The 16,377-nt window shown below is 57.5% G+C and overlaps 1 protein-coding gene and 1 long non-coding RNA gene across 5 annotated transcripts in view; one reads left to right on the forward strand and one right to left on the reverse strand.

Annotated features, from left to right (window-relative positions):
* HCN4 (hyperpolarization activated cyclic nucleotide gated potassium channel 4) overlaps positions 1-9,922 on the forward strand; it is a 127,775-nt gene extending 117,853 nt beyond the window's left edge. For all 4 annotated transcript variants that reach the window (XM_086848438.1, XM_086848440.1, XM_086848439.1 and 1 more), the window contains one exon: positions 5,735-9,922. In XM_086848438.1, the coding sequence (XP_086704564.1) occupies positions 5,735-7,308 (1,574 nt within the window). In that variant the 3' untranslated portion in view covers positions 7,309-9,922. The remainder of the gene's footprint in view (positions 1-5,734) is intronic.
* A 495-nt stretch (positions 9,923-10,417) lies between these two features.
* On the reverse strand, positions 10,418-13,459 carry LOC111934290 (uncharacterized). Its single transcript, XR_002867133.2, has 3 exons — positions 13,361-13,459; positions 11,496-12,047; positions 10,418-10,538 (listed from the first exon to the last, which is right to left on the reverse strand). It is a non-coding gene; the product is annotated as an uncharacterized LOC111934290 (long non-coding RNA).
* Between the last annotated feature and the right edge of the window lie 2,918 nt (positions 13,460-16,377).

A 16,377-nucleotide genomic window follows, 5' to 3' on the forward strand; every position in this document is an offset into this window, starting at 1 on the left:
CAAATGAAGACCCAGGTTTGTTCAGTGGACAGAGTAACCCCCACAGACCTGCAGAGGTGAGAGGAGCAGCATGGTCTGGCCATCAGGAGGTAAATACAGAGATACAGAAGCAGTTCCTATTTGAGGCTGCTGACCCAGTGCTGCAAGGAAACAATTGCCTGTGGCCCAGGCGTGCAGAGGGTGTGGGGTTTGGGACAAAGCTTCCCTTCAAATTCCCAGCCCTTGGCACAGGTGGGGTTTCTTACCCAAACCCTGAGAGGGAACACAGGTGCTCCTTGTGTGGTGTCCACTCTCATCACCTGAATAACCACAAATGGAGCTGTCCGTTGTCAAGATGAAACACGAGGAATGGGACCAGCTTGCTCTTGTAATTGATTTATTGCTCAAGTAGCCAGATAAGATAATAAGATCAGTCTGAAGGTGTGAGATTTGGAGAGGAGCAACAAGTCAGCCATAGCTCACGGGTTTCTTCCTCACACACCAATATATAACATTTTGGTCCAACAGACAATTGACACAAAACTTGTTTCTACTTAATAACCTCTCACCTTTGCCTAATTCTGCCTCACTGCCTCTGTCTCTTAGCCAATAAACTGACAGCTCATGTACCCACACACACTTCTATTATCCTATAGTCACATTATTAGAGTTTAAACTTCTCACTGTTTTAATTTCTTACTTACTGAAGGCATATTCTTACAACTATAGGAATGTAAGTTCATCATTTTTCTACTTCATGTCTGTGTACCTTTATCATTACATTAACCCAAGCTCTTTCCAAGGCTGCAGCTTGAACCCTTCAGCATCTGTGGAAGTTTCTATTTCTCCATTTCCCAGTCCATGAGGAATCAAAGTTCAAGTGCCACTTGTGCATTTCTGTGGCTGGAAACCCTCTCCCTTCAGCAGCACAGCGTGGGGATCTGGGTTTGCTCAGCAGAGAGGAAAAGGCTCTCGTTTTTGTGTGGTTTGTCTCTCCTGAGGTGGCTCAGGTGAGTCACACCTAGCCCAGGGTGGCAGCTTGGACTTCAGCAGGAACTGAGTATCTGAATTTTCCTGCTGGCCTGGACTGGGGGCATTTTGTGTTTAGCCTAAGGAAAGGGGTCAGTAACTCAGCAGCCATGGGGGAATGTCAGTTCAGCTTAGTGCAGGGGCCCTGGCAGCCCTGCTCACCTGCACAAAGTGCCATTTCTCCTGTCACTCCAGAGGGGGACACAGCCCCAGCCCCCCCAGCAGGAGCAGTGTGGGGTGCTGAGGAGCTCTCAGGAGCCCCATCTTTGACCTTGACCTTGCTCTTTGCTGTCCCCAAAGCTCTTTGCTATCTGCATCGAGATAAAACACCTGCTCAGGTAACGTTTTACCCTTCCAGCGCTTTTAGAAATCATTTTCAACCCTCTTTTTAATCATATGAAGAAGGAGCTGTTCACCAGTGACACCTCTCTCCCCTTGGGGGCCTCTCCCTGCCTTGAAGGCATTCCAGGAGCTGTCTGCAGCCAGCCCACACTTCAGAGCTGACAGTGCCAACGTGTTCAGAGTGTCCCAGAGCAGGTCCTGTCACAGCTGTCAGCTCCAGCAGGGCTTTGGGGGCCTGCAGGGACTTTGGCACTGGTCCCACTCAAGGAGAAGGCACCTCTTTGCTTCAATCTGCAGTGATGAGTGAGAGCCAGGAGCCCTGAGGGTGTCCCAGCCTTGGGAATGCCACTCACCCCTCCATGGAGAGTCACAGTTTCCCCAGCTCTAGATATTCCATTTTTTAAATTATTTTTTAAAAAATTTTCATTCTGCAAAGCTCTGTGAGGGGTGGGAGGGAAGAGCTTCATTTATCTGGGGCGTAGCTGTGCTGAGACTGATCAGCTAACGTTATTCCGTGTGTGTTGGACCTGCAGCAGCGGGGCTGTGCTCTGGCTGTGCACAGGGATCCCACCCATTTGGGGACAATTCAGGTTATGGAAGAGGGGGACCAGTCAGAGAGAGGCCTGAGCTGTACAGGGAGGGAAAACTTCCCCTAGGGAAGAGAGGAATTGTGCATTTCAGAGGTAGCCCCAGAGTGAAGAGGATCCAGCAAGGGAGAAAGGGAAGGACGGGATGCAGGGAGAGCTGCCCTAGCAGGTGTCACAGCTCACACATCCGTGGATTTTCACAGCCAGCCTCTCGGGGATGTCACTCCGAGTTTCCAGAGCAGGCTTGGAAGTGTTGAGGATGGTCTTCGAGCTGATCCAGCTGGCTTTGCTGAGCTCTTTGCCAAGGGCTCCTTAATTCCGAGCAGAAACCTTCCCACGGCAGGGAACGCAGCTCAGCGGGCTCCACCTGCATCTTCCCAAGAGGGAAAGAGCCCATACTCGGGAGCTTAAGAATCATTTGGAACTCCCTGTTCCAGCTCATTTCCCTGGGCACACGGACCTTGAGACCATTGCGGGAGCTGGAGTGGCTCCTCCCCTGGGGGCTGAATTCCTGCAGGAGACAGTTTGGGAACCCCTGGCGAGGGAGGCACAGCCCCAGGGCAGGGCTGGGATGTGCAGCCAGGACCCAAACCCAGCCCTGGGGGCCGGGAATAATCGGTGGAGACCTGAGAAAAGCGCCCGTGTGGTGGGAGCAGCCACGCTGACAGCAGGGCAGAAGGCAGCCTAATAAAATGAGATTATTTCAAATGCATGCAAATTCGGAAAGCAGTTTAATGACCTGAATTCTTAAAGTGCAGCCAGTGGGCTCGGAGAGAACTGAAAGGAGAAAGGAACAGAAAGTCACAGCTAATTTCCCCTGTGTCTGGGCAGAATTTTAACAACAGAAAGCTAATTTTGATTGTTTGATAGAAGAATTATTGTTGAGTGCTGGCTCCTTTTATGAAATCACATGAGCATTTCTCCCTGTTCTTTTGTGTGCTATCTAGAGTTGAGGAAAATCTGACTTTGCAGTTCTTAATTAGGGGAGCAACATCTGTTTGCTTCGTTTCCATAATTTTGCATACCCCACTCCAAAGCACCAGGAACTTTGCTCTGAACACCTTCAAGGCTCAGGAGCGGCTCCCTGTGGGGGGCAGAACCTCACCTCAGGGGCTGCCCCAGAGCCAAACCCATCAGCTGCATCCCCCTCCTCCTGGCCAGGGGCTGGCACTGGGAATCCAGAGCAGGAAAAGGGTTTGGGAGCTGGTTCCTCAATGCCATGAGGAGGAGGAATAATCTCAGCACCAGTCTTGGCCCACTCCTCATGCCGGTGTCTGTCTCGGGCAGCCCTGCCAGGGAATGTTTGTCCCAGCAAGATTCGGTGCCTGTTCCCATCTGGGGCTGGTGGGAAGCAGGGTTTTCTCCAGAAACAACCCACAGGGTTTCTGTTGGCGTGTGGAAACACCATGTAAATGAGGCAGTTCATTCAAATGGGAAGTCAATTAATTTTTCAGTTTGCCAACCAGTTACAATTTTGAAAAATGGTTTTGAAAAATTCCTCTCCCCTTCCATGGCTGGAAGAACATTTTCAGTAATCTTCTGCAGTGTTCTGGAGGAGAAATTTGATATTTTCTTGGCAAAGCAGAAGAGAAAAATGTGACCTAATGAAACAGTTAATAGAGGCAAGCTGGGCTCAGGAAAACAGTGAAGTGTAATGTGATTTCAAAGGAAAAACTGAGTGTTCTGGTTTAAAAAACAACAAAAAGGATCATTTCAAGGTTTTTTACTGGTATTACTTCATCAGCTCAACATGAGCCCAAGGAGCTTTGATCAAACCATTTCCAGTAAATGTTGGGCACGTTTGGAAAGCCTCAGCACGGTCTGTGCCAGGGAAGCTGGGGCTGGGAGCCATCCCTGGTTTCTCCTGGGAATCAGCGCGGGGATCACCCCAGAGGCACAGCCAGGACACTGGAGGAGTGGGATGAGGTGTGCTGAGGCTGCTCTGGAGCTTTGGGAAGCTGTTCCTCGCTGCCTGCTCCGGCCCTTCGCCTCTGCCTGCTGCTCTGAGGCTGGCGTGTGTCCCCAGGCACAGCCTGACCTTGCAGTGCTGCAGGAGCTGCACATGGCCCATGCTGGGATTTGTCCCTTCAGCTGCAGAAAGGCAGCAGAACGAGTCCCTCTGGGAACGCTGCAGCTGAATCCCTGCGGAATTCCGGACCCTCACCTGCCGGCTGGAGTCTCTGCTCTCCGCTCACCCTGTGTGTCTCTAAGTTCCGTGGGGAGCTCATTTCCTGTGGTTTTAGCAATTCTGGGTGGGAATGACTCTGTGTGAGGATGTTTGGTGACCTCCTGTGCCAGCCACTGCCAGACCCTGTTGGAAGGTGACCCTGCGGCTGGCTGTGGGAAGGACTGGGATCTGTCCTTTAGGGGTATCCAGAGCTATTCCAGTCCAGCATACAACAAACAGCCATTGGAGAATACCTACACGTGCACTTCCAGCCCCTGGAATGACTTCAGCAGCTCCAAACTCTGCTTCCCTGCCTTCCTTGCCTTTCCTGCCTGCAAACCCTGCCTTCAGGACATCCTTCCAGGCTAGGATCTTGCTCTGAGTGGGGAAAAAAAGCCTTTCTGCCTTTTTTCTTTTTTGCAGGGAGTTATTTGCAGTAGGTAAAACAGCAAAGCATTGGGCATCTCATCCCATTCCCCACAGCAGCCATGTCCTGGCTGCACATCTAGGGTCAGAACTCTGGCAGCATTTCCAGAGCCCTCAGAGCCACCCTCTGTCCTTTGTGGGGTGACAAAGCTTCATTTGAGACAGGGAAGGGAAGGAAAAACCTTCAGCACGTTCTTGCAGTTACAGTCAGATTGTGCCTTCCTCTTTTACGGGCTCGGCTCAAATCCCTGTCTGCTGTTCCTCCTGCAAGGGAAGGGAACACTTGGGAACAGCTTCCTTTGTCCCTGAGCTGCCTCCTGAGCTACTGTGAAATCACCTCAGTTCGGAATGTGCTGTCCTTACCGATGTTCTTCATGGGGATGTTTTCTGTGCTTTCCATGCCTTGCAGCAAGAACTAAACACATTTTACCTTCCCAGCCTCATGGTGGGAGTGACGGGGATCTCCCTCCTATTTTACAGTTTCCTCTCTATTGGTGTGCAAGAACTGTTTCACCTTGTTCTGCTGGTGGATTTGGAACTCAGCGAGTTCTATCCAAGACTCTGCTGTTTCAGGGTGGCTTTTTAGGAGACCGGGGTGCCACCTTTCCTCTCCAGTGTTATTCCAGCTCTCTCCTGCCAGATGTTTGATTTTCCATTTGGCTGGAGTAAGAGGCACGTCCTTAAACTCTTGCTCTTTTATCTGCTGCACATTTAAAAGCTACATCATGCACTAAAAACGAACAGCCATCTGGATGTCATCTAGATGTGCCTCAGATCATAAAGATCTGAGAGTTGGCTGGGTGGGATCAAAAGGAAATTGCTCTGGTGCCAGGCCCTGCCCTGCCCTGGCTGGCTCTGTCCCCTCAGCCCAGGAGTGCATCCCTCCGGTGCCAGGTGCATTCCCAGGCTGGACAAATCATTCCACCGCATTTTCCAGCCCATTGCAAGGGCAAAGAGCTGAGTTAAGCCCTGGATGCAGGCTGGGAATCCAGCTGGTGCTCCAGGGGCACAGCCGGGTTTGGACAGGAGCTGCAGGAATGCCTGAGGGTCTTACCTGGCCCAGCTGAGCTCACCAAGTCATAGAATAGAATCACAGAACCATTCAGGTTGGAAAAGGGAAGTGGGGCAGGAAGCTCCTTGGAAGCCCCCATGCTCTGCCCCCCACAGTGACCCTTTCTCTCCTCCCTCCCTCCCTCCTCCACAGGCAAGAAGAACTCCATCCTACTGCATAAAGTGCAGCACGACCTCAACTCGGGGGTGTTCAACTACCAGGAGAACGAGATCATCCAGCAGATCGTGCAGCACGACCGGGAGATGGCTCACTGTGCCCACAACGTGCAGGCCGCTGCTGCTGCCGCCTCCACTCCCACGCCGGTCATCTGGACGCCGCTGATCCAGGCGCCGCTGCAGGCCGCCGCCGCCACCACCTCGGTGGCCATCGCCCTGACCCACCACCCGCGGCTGCCCACGGCCATCTTCCGGCCACCCGTGTCCGTGCTGGGCTCCCTGGGCCAGCAGCCCAACCAGACCCCCAGGCAGCTGAAGAGATTCCAGTCGCTCATCCCGTCCGCCGGCCCCTCCGCCGTGGGCTCCCCGTCCAGCACCCCGTCCCAGCTGCACACGCCGGGCGCAGAGACCCCCTCGTCCTCGTCCTTCCACATCCAGCAGCTCGCCGGCTTCTCGGCCGCCGCCGGCCTGGGCCAGTTCCAGGTGGGATCCCCTCTGGGGGGCTCCAGCCAGCCGGGGCTGAGCAGCACCTCCTCGGTGGGGCTGAGCCAGCTGCAGAATGCGCCTTCGGGGTCGCCCTTAGGTGCAGCTCAGCCCCTGCAGCAGCAGCAGCAGCAGCAACAGCAGCAGCAGCAGCAACAGCAGCAGCAGCAGCAACAGCCAGCCCTCTCCAGTGGTGGATTTGGGCACTTCCAGCAAGCCACAGCCAGCTCCCCATCGACATCCCTCACCCAGCTCTCATCAAACTCCCCCCCCAGTCTCCTGAACCAGTTCCAGCCCACCACGAGACCACTGCCGGGGGGACAGTCACAGCAGCTCTCGGGCAGCGGGACCCTGGGGGGAATGAACCACTTCCAACACCCTCCTTCTTCCAACTCTCCATCCTCCAGCCTAAGCCAGCTGGCGCAGGCCTCGGGCGGGCCGTCCGCGGGCCTGTGCCAAACACATCCAAGTGCTTTAGGATCTCTGACTGGAACGATAGCCCAGCTCCACCAAGAGCGGCCTCCCTTCGCCTCCGCATCCCCGCTGCAGCAGCCTGGCGTCGCCTCTCCCTGTTACACCCCTTCTGGCCTTAGCCCTCCCAGTCAGAGCCCGGTGGCCAGCAGAACTTTCCAGAGCGGCCCGGCGGGCGCCTCGGGCTCGCACGGCTCGCTGCTGCTGCCGCAGCCCGCCAGCCCTCCGGCCCAGCCGCTGCCCGGGCGCGGCGCGGTGCCGCCGGGACGCCTCAACCAGGACATCAAGCTGATTTCTGCGTCCCAACCCTCTCTGCCCCAAGAGCTGGCTCAGACGCTGGGCCACCACAGCTCTCCTCATTCCTCTAGAGAATCTGTTTCCAGCTTCTCCCCTTTCCCTGGCGGCGGGAGCGGACTCCTGGGGAAGCCTTGCAGCTCCATCCCCGGGCGGGTGACACTGCCGCGCCAGATGTCCTCAGGTTCTCTGCCTCACCCGCTGCTCTTCGGGGCCGCCCTGGCCGCGGGCGGGCGGAAAGAGTCCCTAGTGCTCACGGGGGATCTGGAGCCCGTCAGGTCCAAACTGCCCTCCAATTTGTGAGGACTCCTGCAGGAGCTGCTCGTGCCAGCTCTGCCCTTCGCTTCCTGACGAGTTCACCGAGAGATTTTTTCCTTTCTTTCCCCCCCACCCCACCCCCAGCGCCGCTCCTGCTTTTTTCTTTTTATTTTCCTCCATTTCTTTTTGTTTAGGTTTAACCGTGCTTAGAAACAAAGTGAAAAACAAGTTAAAAAAAAAAAAAAGAAGATAACCAGGTATTCTTAGAGCTATAGATTTTTGGTCACTTGATTTTATAGAATATTTTAATACACAGGAAAAAAAAAAAAAGGATACGAGCAAATTTAATCCAACGAGGTAACGCACAGCCGGGGCGTGTGCCTGAGCTGGAACACGTGAATGAGCAGCCATAGAAGCCACCAAAAAAGATTTTCCTGTTGAGACAAAGACCCGAGGTTGACATAGAAGGGGCCGTGGGGTCAGGCCTGGAGCTGGTGTTGGCGGAGCAGCCCTGGCTGGCCTTAGCTCTGCCCCAGCTCTGACCCTGGGGCTGGGCACGTGGGTGGCACAGGGGTCCCTCCCTCCCTGCCAGGCACCTCCTGTGCTCAGCAGCTCACAGAGCAGCCAGGAAGGGACAAGTTCGCTCTTGAAGACCCCTTGAGGGATTTCCCAAGGGGCTGAGGTCTGGGTTGGACTCCAGCTAAGGAGGATGAAGGTGACCAGGAGCTGGATGGGCCTCGCTGCACATTGTCCCTTTCTTACTGCACTGATGCTCCAGTGGGAGCATGGAGCAATCCCTTGTAAGGCACAGGGAGGCCAGGGATGAGCCCTGTGTGCTTGGGCAGTGGGAGAAGCCCTGGCTCTGCCAGCACACCAGGCAGGAGGCCCCGAGCCTCAGCCTCTCCATGGTGTGTGCAGAGCACAGGAGGGATGAAGGAGGAGGCAGTGCTGTAACGTCCCCTCTGTCACTCCAGTGTCTCGGTGTCCGTGGGTGACTGATGTGAGGAGAACTAGAAAGGACTGAGCAGTGGGCTGCAGTCCCCAGCCCTCCAACTCCTTAGCCCAGGACAGCGTGAGGCACCAGGACAGTTCCAAGATTTACAACTCTGTTTTTACCATTAAAACCAGATCAGCCCAGAAATTTGGCCAGCCACGGTCTGTGCTTGTCCCCTGCTGGGGGAACCGAAATCCTTTGTTTGATTTCACCAGCAATAAGAGCCTGCAGCTGCTAGGCTTCCCCTGACAGCCTGCAGCGTCACCCGGGCACGCCTGGGGCACCTGGAGCTGGGCTTTGGGCCCCTGACTGGGCCGGGGACAGAGCGGGGCCAGCAGCGCTGGGAAGCCACAGCCTTTACCTCTAGGGCAGCCGTCTCCTTTTGTGTCACTCCATCCTCTCTCTCTCTCTCTCTGTTAGGGGTTTTTTTAGGCCAAGGGGTGTCTGTGGCCACCTCACCGTCCGAGTCAGGTGCTCAACTTTTCTAACACTGGTTAGAGACACATCCAGCCTCCCTCTGTCCCCGGCTCTCCGGGCCCCAGCCCTCAAGGGGACGCAGGACTCCACGCAGCAGTGCCAAAAATCTTCACCACGCCAGTCCCGAGCCCCTGGAGCTCCCTGTGCCCTGTCCCCAAAGCCTGGCTGGTTTTTATACCGAGCTGTCTGCAGAACTCTCTGCCACGTGCCTGCACTTTGAATGTTGCATTCCTGGGCACTCCTGCTTCACCCTGCTTTGGTGGCTCCGAATTCAGATGTGATCGGCTTTGGTCTTCCTTAAAGGGTCAGGGGAACTCTGGAAATGCTTTTTCTACTGGCTCCATACAGCTGTGTCTGTGTGAGTGTGGGAGGGTGAGTGTGTGTGTGTGTGTGTTTGTATAGATTTTATAGATGTATCTATATCCACACACCTGCTTTTCTATCTGTAGGGTAGTCACACACATCTGTAGTCTATTTATGCACATGTGTCAGCACACACACACACACACATATTTATATATATATATGTATATCCTAGTTTTAAATTACGTGTCAGTTCTGACCCTCCTGCAGGGCTGATTGGCAGGTGACAATTATAACCTCTAGATCCTGCTTTTCCAAATATGTACAGGTTCATCTTGAAACAGGAATTGAAGCAGACTCACAGACCCTCTCATGTTTTCAGAGGTACAAGGAAGACTCCCAATATCCTTTTCTGGTTTTGGGGGTTTTGAGCAAACCCTGTGTGCCAGAGGGCCCCTGGCCGAGCACCTGGAGAGCTTGGGGGGCTCCTTGTGGGGCTGGGGGGAAAGGCCTCCAGCCCTCCCGGGTTCCTGTCCCATGGCTGCTGCACTGGCCCCAAATCCTGGCCACCCTGGGGCCACCCAGCCCCTCCTCACTGCGGGACATCCTCCTTGGCTTTGCTTCCCTCGGGGATCTTCTTTGGGTTTCCAGCTCTCAGCACTGCAGTAGCCAACATTGAGTTATTCTGACTGGACCCCAGTCAACACTAGGCTTGTCTCAGTAGGTGGAACTATATTTATTACTATTATTATTATTATTATTACTATTATTATTACTATTATTATTTTTTGGTTTCTTTTGGGGGGAAGGGAGGGGAAGAGTTCTAGGGGTGGGGTTTGCAATATAAAACACACAATAAAAACCTTAGTAAATAAAAATGTGGAAAACCCACCCCTCTGCCTTGCTGTCTGCTTCACGTGGTGAGCTCCAGGCAATGTGAGACGAGCTTTAAAGAAGGAAAATCCCATTTCAGCCCTTTGCCTTGCCCTGTCTCTATTTTCCTGCTGCCTTTGCAGCTTTGGCAGGGTGTTCACCATCTCACACGTTCTCAGCCACTGACAGGAAAAGTTTAAAACTTCCACCAACACCTGAATTTTCACCATGCCAAGGGGGAAACCAGGCAGTTGTTTGCAGATGTGTGCAGGAAAATCCTTCACTTTTTGGATGCAGACCTGGAAGCTGTGGCTGCCTGTGGGATCCCTGGAGAAGGAGCCTTGCCCAGGACAGCCCCTGGCAGCAGGACAGGGACCGAGCCAGGAGTCACACAGGGAGGAGGGAGCTGGAGGAGGATCCAAGGCTAGGAGCTGAAGGAAGGTAAGGCTGGCCTCAGCTCTGAGCTTCCATCCACTCCTGCAAGGCCCTCTCCGAGTCCAAACCCACCTGGGAGGTGACTCCAGGTGGGTCACCTTGTCCTGGAGCTTCCACGAGGGGATTCAGGCACTGCAATGTTGGGTTTGCCTTTTGGAAGGGCTTTTTAAGCCAGGCGATTTCTGTGCTGTTCCTATTACAGAGGGAACGGATTGTTAGCCCTGCCCAAGCCAACATTGCTTTTAGAATTAAGATTTCACAGGAGACTTGTAAACTTGCAAGGTTGGACTGGAACAAAATCCAAGTTTGGAGCTCTCAAAGCACACTTGGAAGGCCTGGCTGGTTCAGCACGTGGCGATGCCTCCTTGCAAGGACTTCACAGTGCCCTGGGGTGATCTGGCTGTGGGGGAAAACATCCCCAGACACCAGAGCCAGGTCAGCAGGGTGGGTCTGCCCCCTCATCACCCCTGCCGCCCCACAGAGCCTCAGGATCCCTCCCCCAGTGTGGGGGAAAGGCAGGAGCAGCAGCTCTGGCAGCTCTTTGCCCAGTCCCAGGTTTGGGCAGGGCTGGAATTCAGGGGAATTTCAGCCTTATCTTGGGAGCCTGGCCCAGCCGTGCTGCCCAGCCCTGGAGAAGAGCTTTGGGAGAGGCAGCAGCTCCCACACTCACAGTTCTTGCACCCTGTGGGAGAGTTTGGAGTGTTGGAGCCAAGAGAGCCCAGCAAATGGCAGCAGTGCGCTGGGACTGGTCCCTGCAGAGCCAGCCCCAGGCAGGAAGGAAAGCGATGCCCGCAGAGAGAAGCAGGCTGGGGCTCAGCTCTCGGGAGGAGGTTTTTGCTCCTCCCTGCAGCCTCCCTGAGCTCTGTGATGGAGCAGCAGCCTGGCAGGAGCCTCAGCGCTGCTCCCCAGTCACTGCCACCATCCCCCAGGAAGCCCCCGCTGGGGCTGGGCTTGTGCATGCCCTGGCTGAGTCCTATTCCATCGCCTCTGCAGTTCCAGGGATCTCCCAGCTCAGGCACCCTGCAAGGTACTCCTGGCAATACCCAGAAGGAAAAGGGAGTAGCATCTTTTTCCTCCCTGCTGGGGGAGCCGTGAGAAAGCTGGGAATGACCCCTTTAAAGTGACCAACACATCAGAGTGTGTATTTTACCTAAAGTAAGGAACAGCAGCTGGAGACAGAGCTGGCACCTGGTGAGGCAGGACCCTTCCATTGGGAATAGTTCCCTGCCCAGCGCTGCATCCACATCTCCGGGGCCCTGAGGGCTCAGCTGGCACATCAGGACCACGGAGTGCCAGGAGAGGGGAGGGCAGCCCGCGGCAGGATCCCGGGAGCCGAGCCCTGTGCCAGGCTCCAGGGTGGCTGGAGCACGGCGATGGAGCCCAGGAACGGGGATGTGCCGAGGAGCGCTCCCTGTTCCCTGGAGCGTCCCCGAGCCTGGGGTGGGATCCCTCCCTCTGCCCAGCTCGGTCATTCCCCCCGCGGTGGGGAGGAGAAGCAGGGCAGGGCAAGCTGCAGGCCGGCTTTGCCCTCAGGGGTTGGAGGTGATTCTGCAGCAGCTTTTCATCATCTCTGCGGTTCCTTGGCCACGTTTGTCCTTTGCCCCACGTGGAGAAATGCTCCACTCCCACTGTGGTCCCAGGTTTCGTGTGTGCCTCTGGCCCCCCTGTCCCGGTTTCTCAGCCCAAATCCGTGCTCAGAAACCTGCAGAAATTAAACGAAGCTGCTCAGGCACGTTGTGAGCAACGCTATCATCTCCTGGCAGAGGTGCGGCCTTGGCTGGACGCTGCTTTTCCGGCAGGGGGGAACCCAGGGGAGAAGCTGGGACAGCCCGAGGTGGCCAGGTCAGAGCTCAGCACCTCCTCCTGTGCTCCCCAGGGCCTCGGGGCCCTGTGTCCCCAGCCCTGTCCCCACCTGTCCCTGTGCCCTGCTCCCTGGATGGGCAGAGGGGCTCCAAGCCCATCCCCTCCCCGCCTGCTCTCGCCTCTCGATGAAGAGAGGCTGAATTTTAGCCCAGGTTTATGTACATTGGTTTTGTCACATCATTTGCAGAGGCCCCGGACATTCTGCCTGACCAATTGCAGCGCCCCTTGCCTAAGCCACGCTCTGGCTTTAATGGTTTTAATGGAGCCGAAGGTGGTGCCATTAGGGAAAAATAAGGGAACAAAGCCCTGGCTTGGTTCTGCCATTTGCTTCCCCTTCCAGCATCCCCGCAGCCCCCAGCCCACCCCCATCACCGGCGGCGCTGCCCCCTCCGCTCCTCTCCCAGCTCCCGATGGGAACAGACCCCGGCTGGAGCCTCGCAGAGAGGGAGATGCTCACACAGACACACAGCGGCTCCAGCTGAAAGCGGGAGCTCACCGTGCTCTCCCGGCTGTCCCTAGCACGGGCAGGGAGGGGTTAACAACTTCTGCACGGAGCGGCCGAGCCCCTTCCCCTCCCCGGGATCCGCGGTCCTGGCGGTGCTGCCAACTAAGAGAGCCCTTGGGGTCATCTCCCCTCTTCCTTCCACTGCGTGCCCCCCCGGCCGCTTTACTGGGGGGGTGGGAGCGGGGCTGGCTCCGAGGAGCCCGCCTGTGTCCCCTGCAGCCCCCCGGGCCCTGCAGCCCCTATCCCTGCAGCCCCCCCATCCCTGCAGCCCCCCCCGGGCCCTGCAGCCCCCCATCCCTGCAGCCCCCCCATCCCTGCAGCCCCCCCATCCCTGCAGCCCCCCCCGGGCCCTGCAGCCCCTATCCCTGCAGCCCCCCCATCCCTGCAGCCCCCCCATCCCTGCAGCCCCCCCATCCCTGCAGCCCCCCCATCCCTGCAGCCCCCCCATCCCTGCAGCCCCCCCCGGGCCCTGCAGCCCCCCATCCCTGCAGCCCCCCCATCCCTGCGGCCCCCCGGGCCCGGCCAGCAGTGCCCGCTCCCCCAGAGCAGCCCTGACGGATTCCCTGGAGCACAGGAGCTTTGGGAAGGAGGGACACGGGCACAACTGCGCTGCCAGGCAGGAACGAGTCCCTCGGGCAGGAATTCACCTCTCCCCGCTGCCTCACACCCCTCTTGTTTCAGCTCGTGTTTCAGGGCCCTGGCGCCCTGCGGAGGCTCTGCGGCTCGGGACGGTCACACCCAGCTCCACAGGGATGCTCAAGGTGTGGCTTTAATCCGCGCTGCCACGAAAGCTCCACCCCACAGATCCAGCAGGAGCTGCGGGTAGGAGCAGGGACACCTGGAGCCACTGGTGGCACAACTCACACCTCTTGTTCCTCCCCATCTCCAGCAAAGTTAAACCCTAAATCACAGGGTTTGGTGCAAGTGGTACAAAACCAGGCAGACACCAGCCTCGGGTGCTCTGGAACATACTCTGGGAGCCCGTGAGTTACTGTGGGCACTCAGCGTCCACTTCTATTTATCTGCTGATGCTGGTTTTTGTTTGATGGGTTTTATTACATCCCAGTGGTTCTCACAAAGCAACCTCGGCGGGGAAAGGCTGTCCCCACTCCAGCTCCCATCCCATTAACACCCCACCGCTCCCTGCCCCCTTTCCAGGCAAAGCAAAGCCCAGACGGGTGGGCAGAGACAGCCTTGGGCAGCTGGGCTGGGACTCAGGGAAATGTCCTGAGGCTGGAGATGGGAAACAGCCGGGCTGGAGATGGGAAACAGCCGGGCTGGAGATGGGGAACACCTGAGCTGGAGATGGGGAACACCTGAGCTGGAGATGGGGAACACCTGAGCTGGAGATGGGGAACACCTGAGCTGGAGATGGGAAACACCTGAGCTGGAGATGGGGAACACCTGAGCTGGAGATGGGGAACACCTGAGCTGGAGATGGGGAACACCTGGGGACTGTGGGGCACAAGCAGGTTCCAGTTGGGTTTCTCTCAGTCCAGCTCCTTGCAGCGACCAGCAGGAAGGAGCAGCAGGAGCTCCTGTGTCTGCCTGGGTAGGACTGGAGGGGATTTGGGGGGATTCACCACCTGAGCCCCACCTTTTGGGGGTGCTGCTGGTCCTTCTAATTCCCAGCTGCTGGGGCAGCTGTGGGGAGAGGCTGAGCTCCGTCCCTGGGCTCTGCCCCCCTGGCCACTCCTGCTTCTAGCTGGGGTTGCTCTGGGGGACTTGGTTGGGGTGGAAGGTTCTGGAAGGTGCTGGATCTGGGAATTGGGCCGTGTGCCCCGTTTTTAGGGTCTCCTCTGTGCTGGCGTGTTTGGGGCCAGGACTGGACAACACTTCCTCCCCCCCAGCCCTATGTCTGGGGCTGCCTTGTCCTTTTTGCTTTCCCCACCCTCCCAGCGCTGCCTGCACCTGCCCAGCTTTTCTCGCTTTTTTCCCAAGGGGAAAACGACCCCACTGACACGTGCCAAGGGAGGGCTGGAATTGCTGTCGGGATCCAGGAGGGAACGCAGCCGAGGAAGGCCCTGTTCCTCCAGCCTGGCCTCGGTACTTGGGGACGCTGTGAGGGCTCTGTGCCCCGCAGGAAAAGGTGGAGAAATCCGCAGGAGCAGCCAGGCAGGGACAGAGAGGGGAGGCTGGGGAGGGCTGGACACGGTTCCGCTGCTCCTTGGGACAGGGCCACCCCCAGCCAGGGTGACCCAGAGCCAGCCCTCGGGGCTGGGGGTGCTGGGAAGCTTTGGGAAGAGGTTTTGGGAAGGCGCCGGGAGCAGGAGAGCCCCTGGGAAGGTTTCGGTGGCAGCTGCTGGCTGCAGAGCCGGGGCTGTTTGGCACCGCAGCCCCCGGCCCCGGCATCCCCGCCAGGGGGGATGGAGCGGGGGATGCTGTCACCACGGACACGGGGAGCGACGGGCTCCGCTGTTTTCCCGGAGCACGAGGATGCCGGGATCCCGGGATGGGCGGTCGGGAACGCGGCCATTCGGGGCTTCCACCGGGAGAACTCCTGCCCGGGCTCCCCGCGGCGTGTGTGACCCCAGAGCTGTGTCCGGGAGCCCCCAGCCCAGCCCCGTGTCCTGCAGGGGACCAGCAGCGAGTGATGATTTCATTGCCACATCTCCAGCTTGTCCCGTTTGGTTCTCGCAGCCTCTGCAGCAGCTGGAGAACATCCCTGGCTGCAGGGTGTCGTGTCCAGGGCTGGCCGTGCCTGCAGCAGCAGCACCGTCCCCTGTCCCCACGCCGGTGCATTTGGGTGCTAAAAAAGAGCTGTGGTGACACTGCCACCGTGCCCACCCCGGCCGGCAGCTCCCTGGGGCTCCCTGGGGAGCGGGAGTTCCTCCTAAGACAGCACCAGGGAAAATCACTGCCCAAAGCTCCGTGGGAGCCGTGGTCCCTGCGCCTCTGGAGAGAGAAAGGCAGCGTGTGCTGCAGGAGCTGGGACTGGGAGATAGTCAGGAAAAGTTGATTTTGGATTATTAAGGGACAGGGATCGCGTTGCTGTCCTCCTGCAGCTGCCCGTGGGGAGGGGAAAGAGCTGCTCACAACGTTCCCCCACAGCAAGGAGGGAGCCCCCAGCGTGGGCTGAATCCTGCCTGGGTTTTAGTTTGTCCCTGGCACTCTGTGGCATTGGCCCTCCCTGTCCTTTCCCCAGGGGTGTTCTCCACTCTCCCACCTTTGTGCTCGTGTTCCCGTGGCTGCCGAGGCTGTCGGTCCTGCGTGTTCCCTGCGATGTGCCCCGGGCTCCAGCACACCCAGAGCTGGCAAAGCTGCGCTAGGGGCAGGGATTTTGTTGTGTCTGGGAGGTTCTGGAGAGCCACGGTGCAGCTGCAAGCTTGGCTTTCTGGAGTCACACGGGGCAGATGTGTAACCCCTGTGGTGTTGGGGGAGCCCTGATCTCACAGAGCCAGGCTGGGAGAGCTGGGGGTGCTCACCTGGAGAGGAGAAGCTCCAGGGAGAGCTCAGAGCCTCTGCCAGGGCCTGAAGGGGCTCCAGGAGAGCTGCAGAGGGACTGGGGACAAGGGATGGAGTGAGAGGACACAGGGAATGGCTCCCACTGCCAGAGGGCAGGGATGGATGGGATATTGGGAAGGAATTCCTGGCTGGGAGGGTGGGCAGGCCCTGGCACAGGGAGCTCACAGGAGCTCTGTCTGTCCCTGGATCCCTGGCAGTG

Source organism: Cyanistes caeruleus, chromosome 13, assembly GCF_971803275.1.
Source record: "Cyanistes caeruleus chromosome 13, bCyaCae1.hap1.1, whole genome shotgun sequence".
In the NCBI taxonomy this organism is placed as follows: Eukaryota; Metazoa; Chordata; class Aves; order Passeriformes; family Paridae; genus Cyanistes; species Cyanistes caeruleus.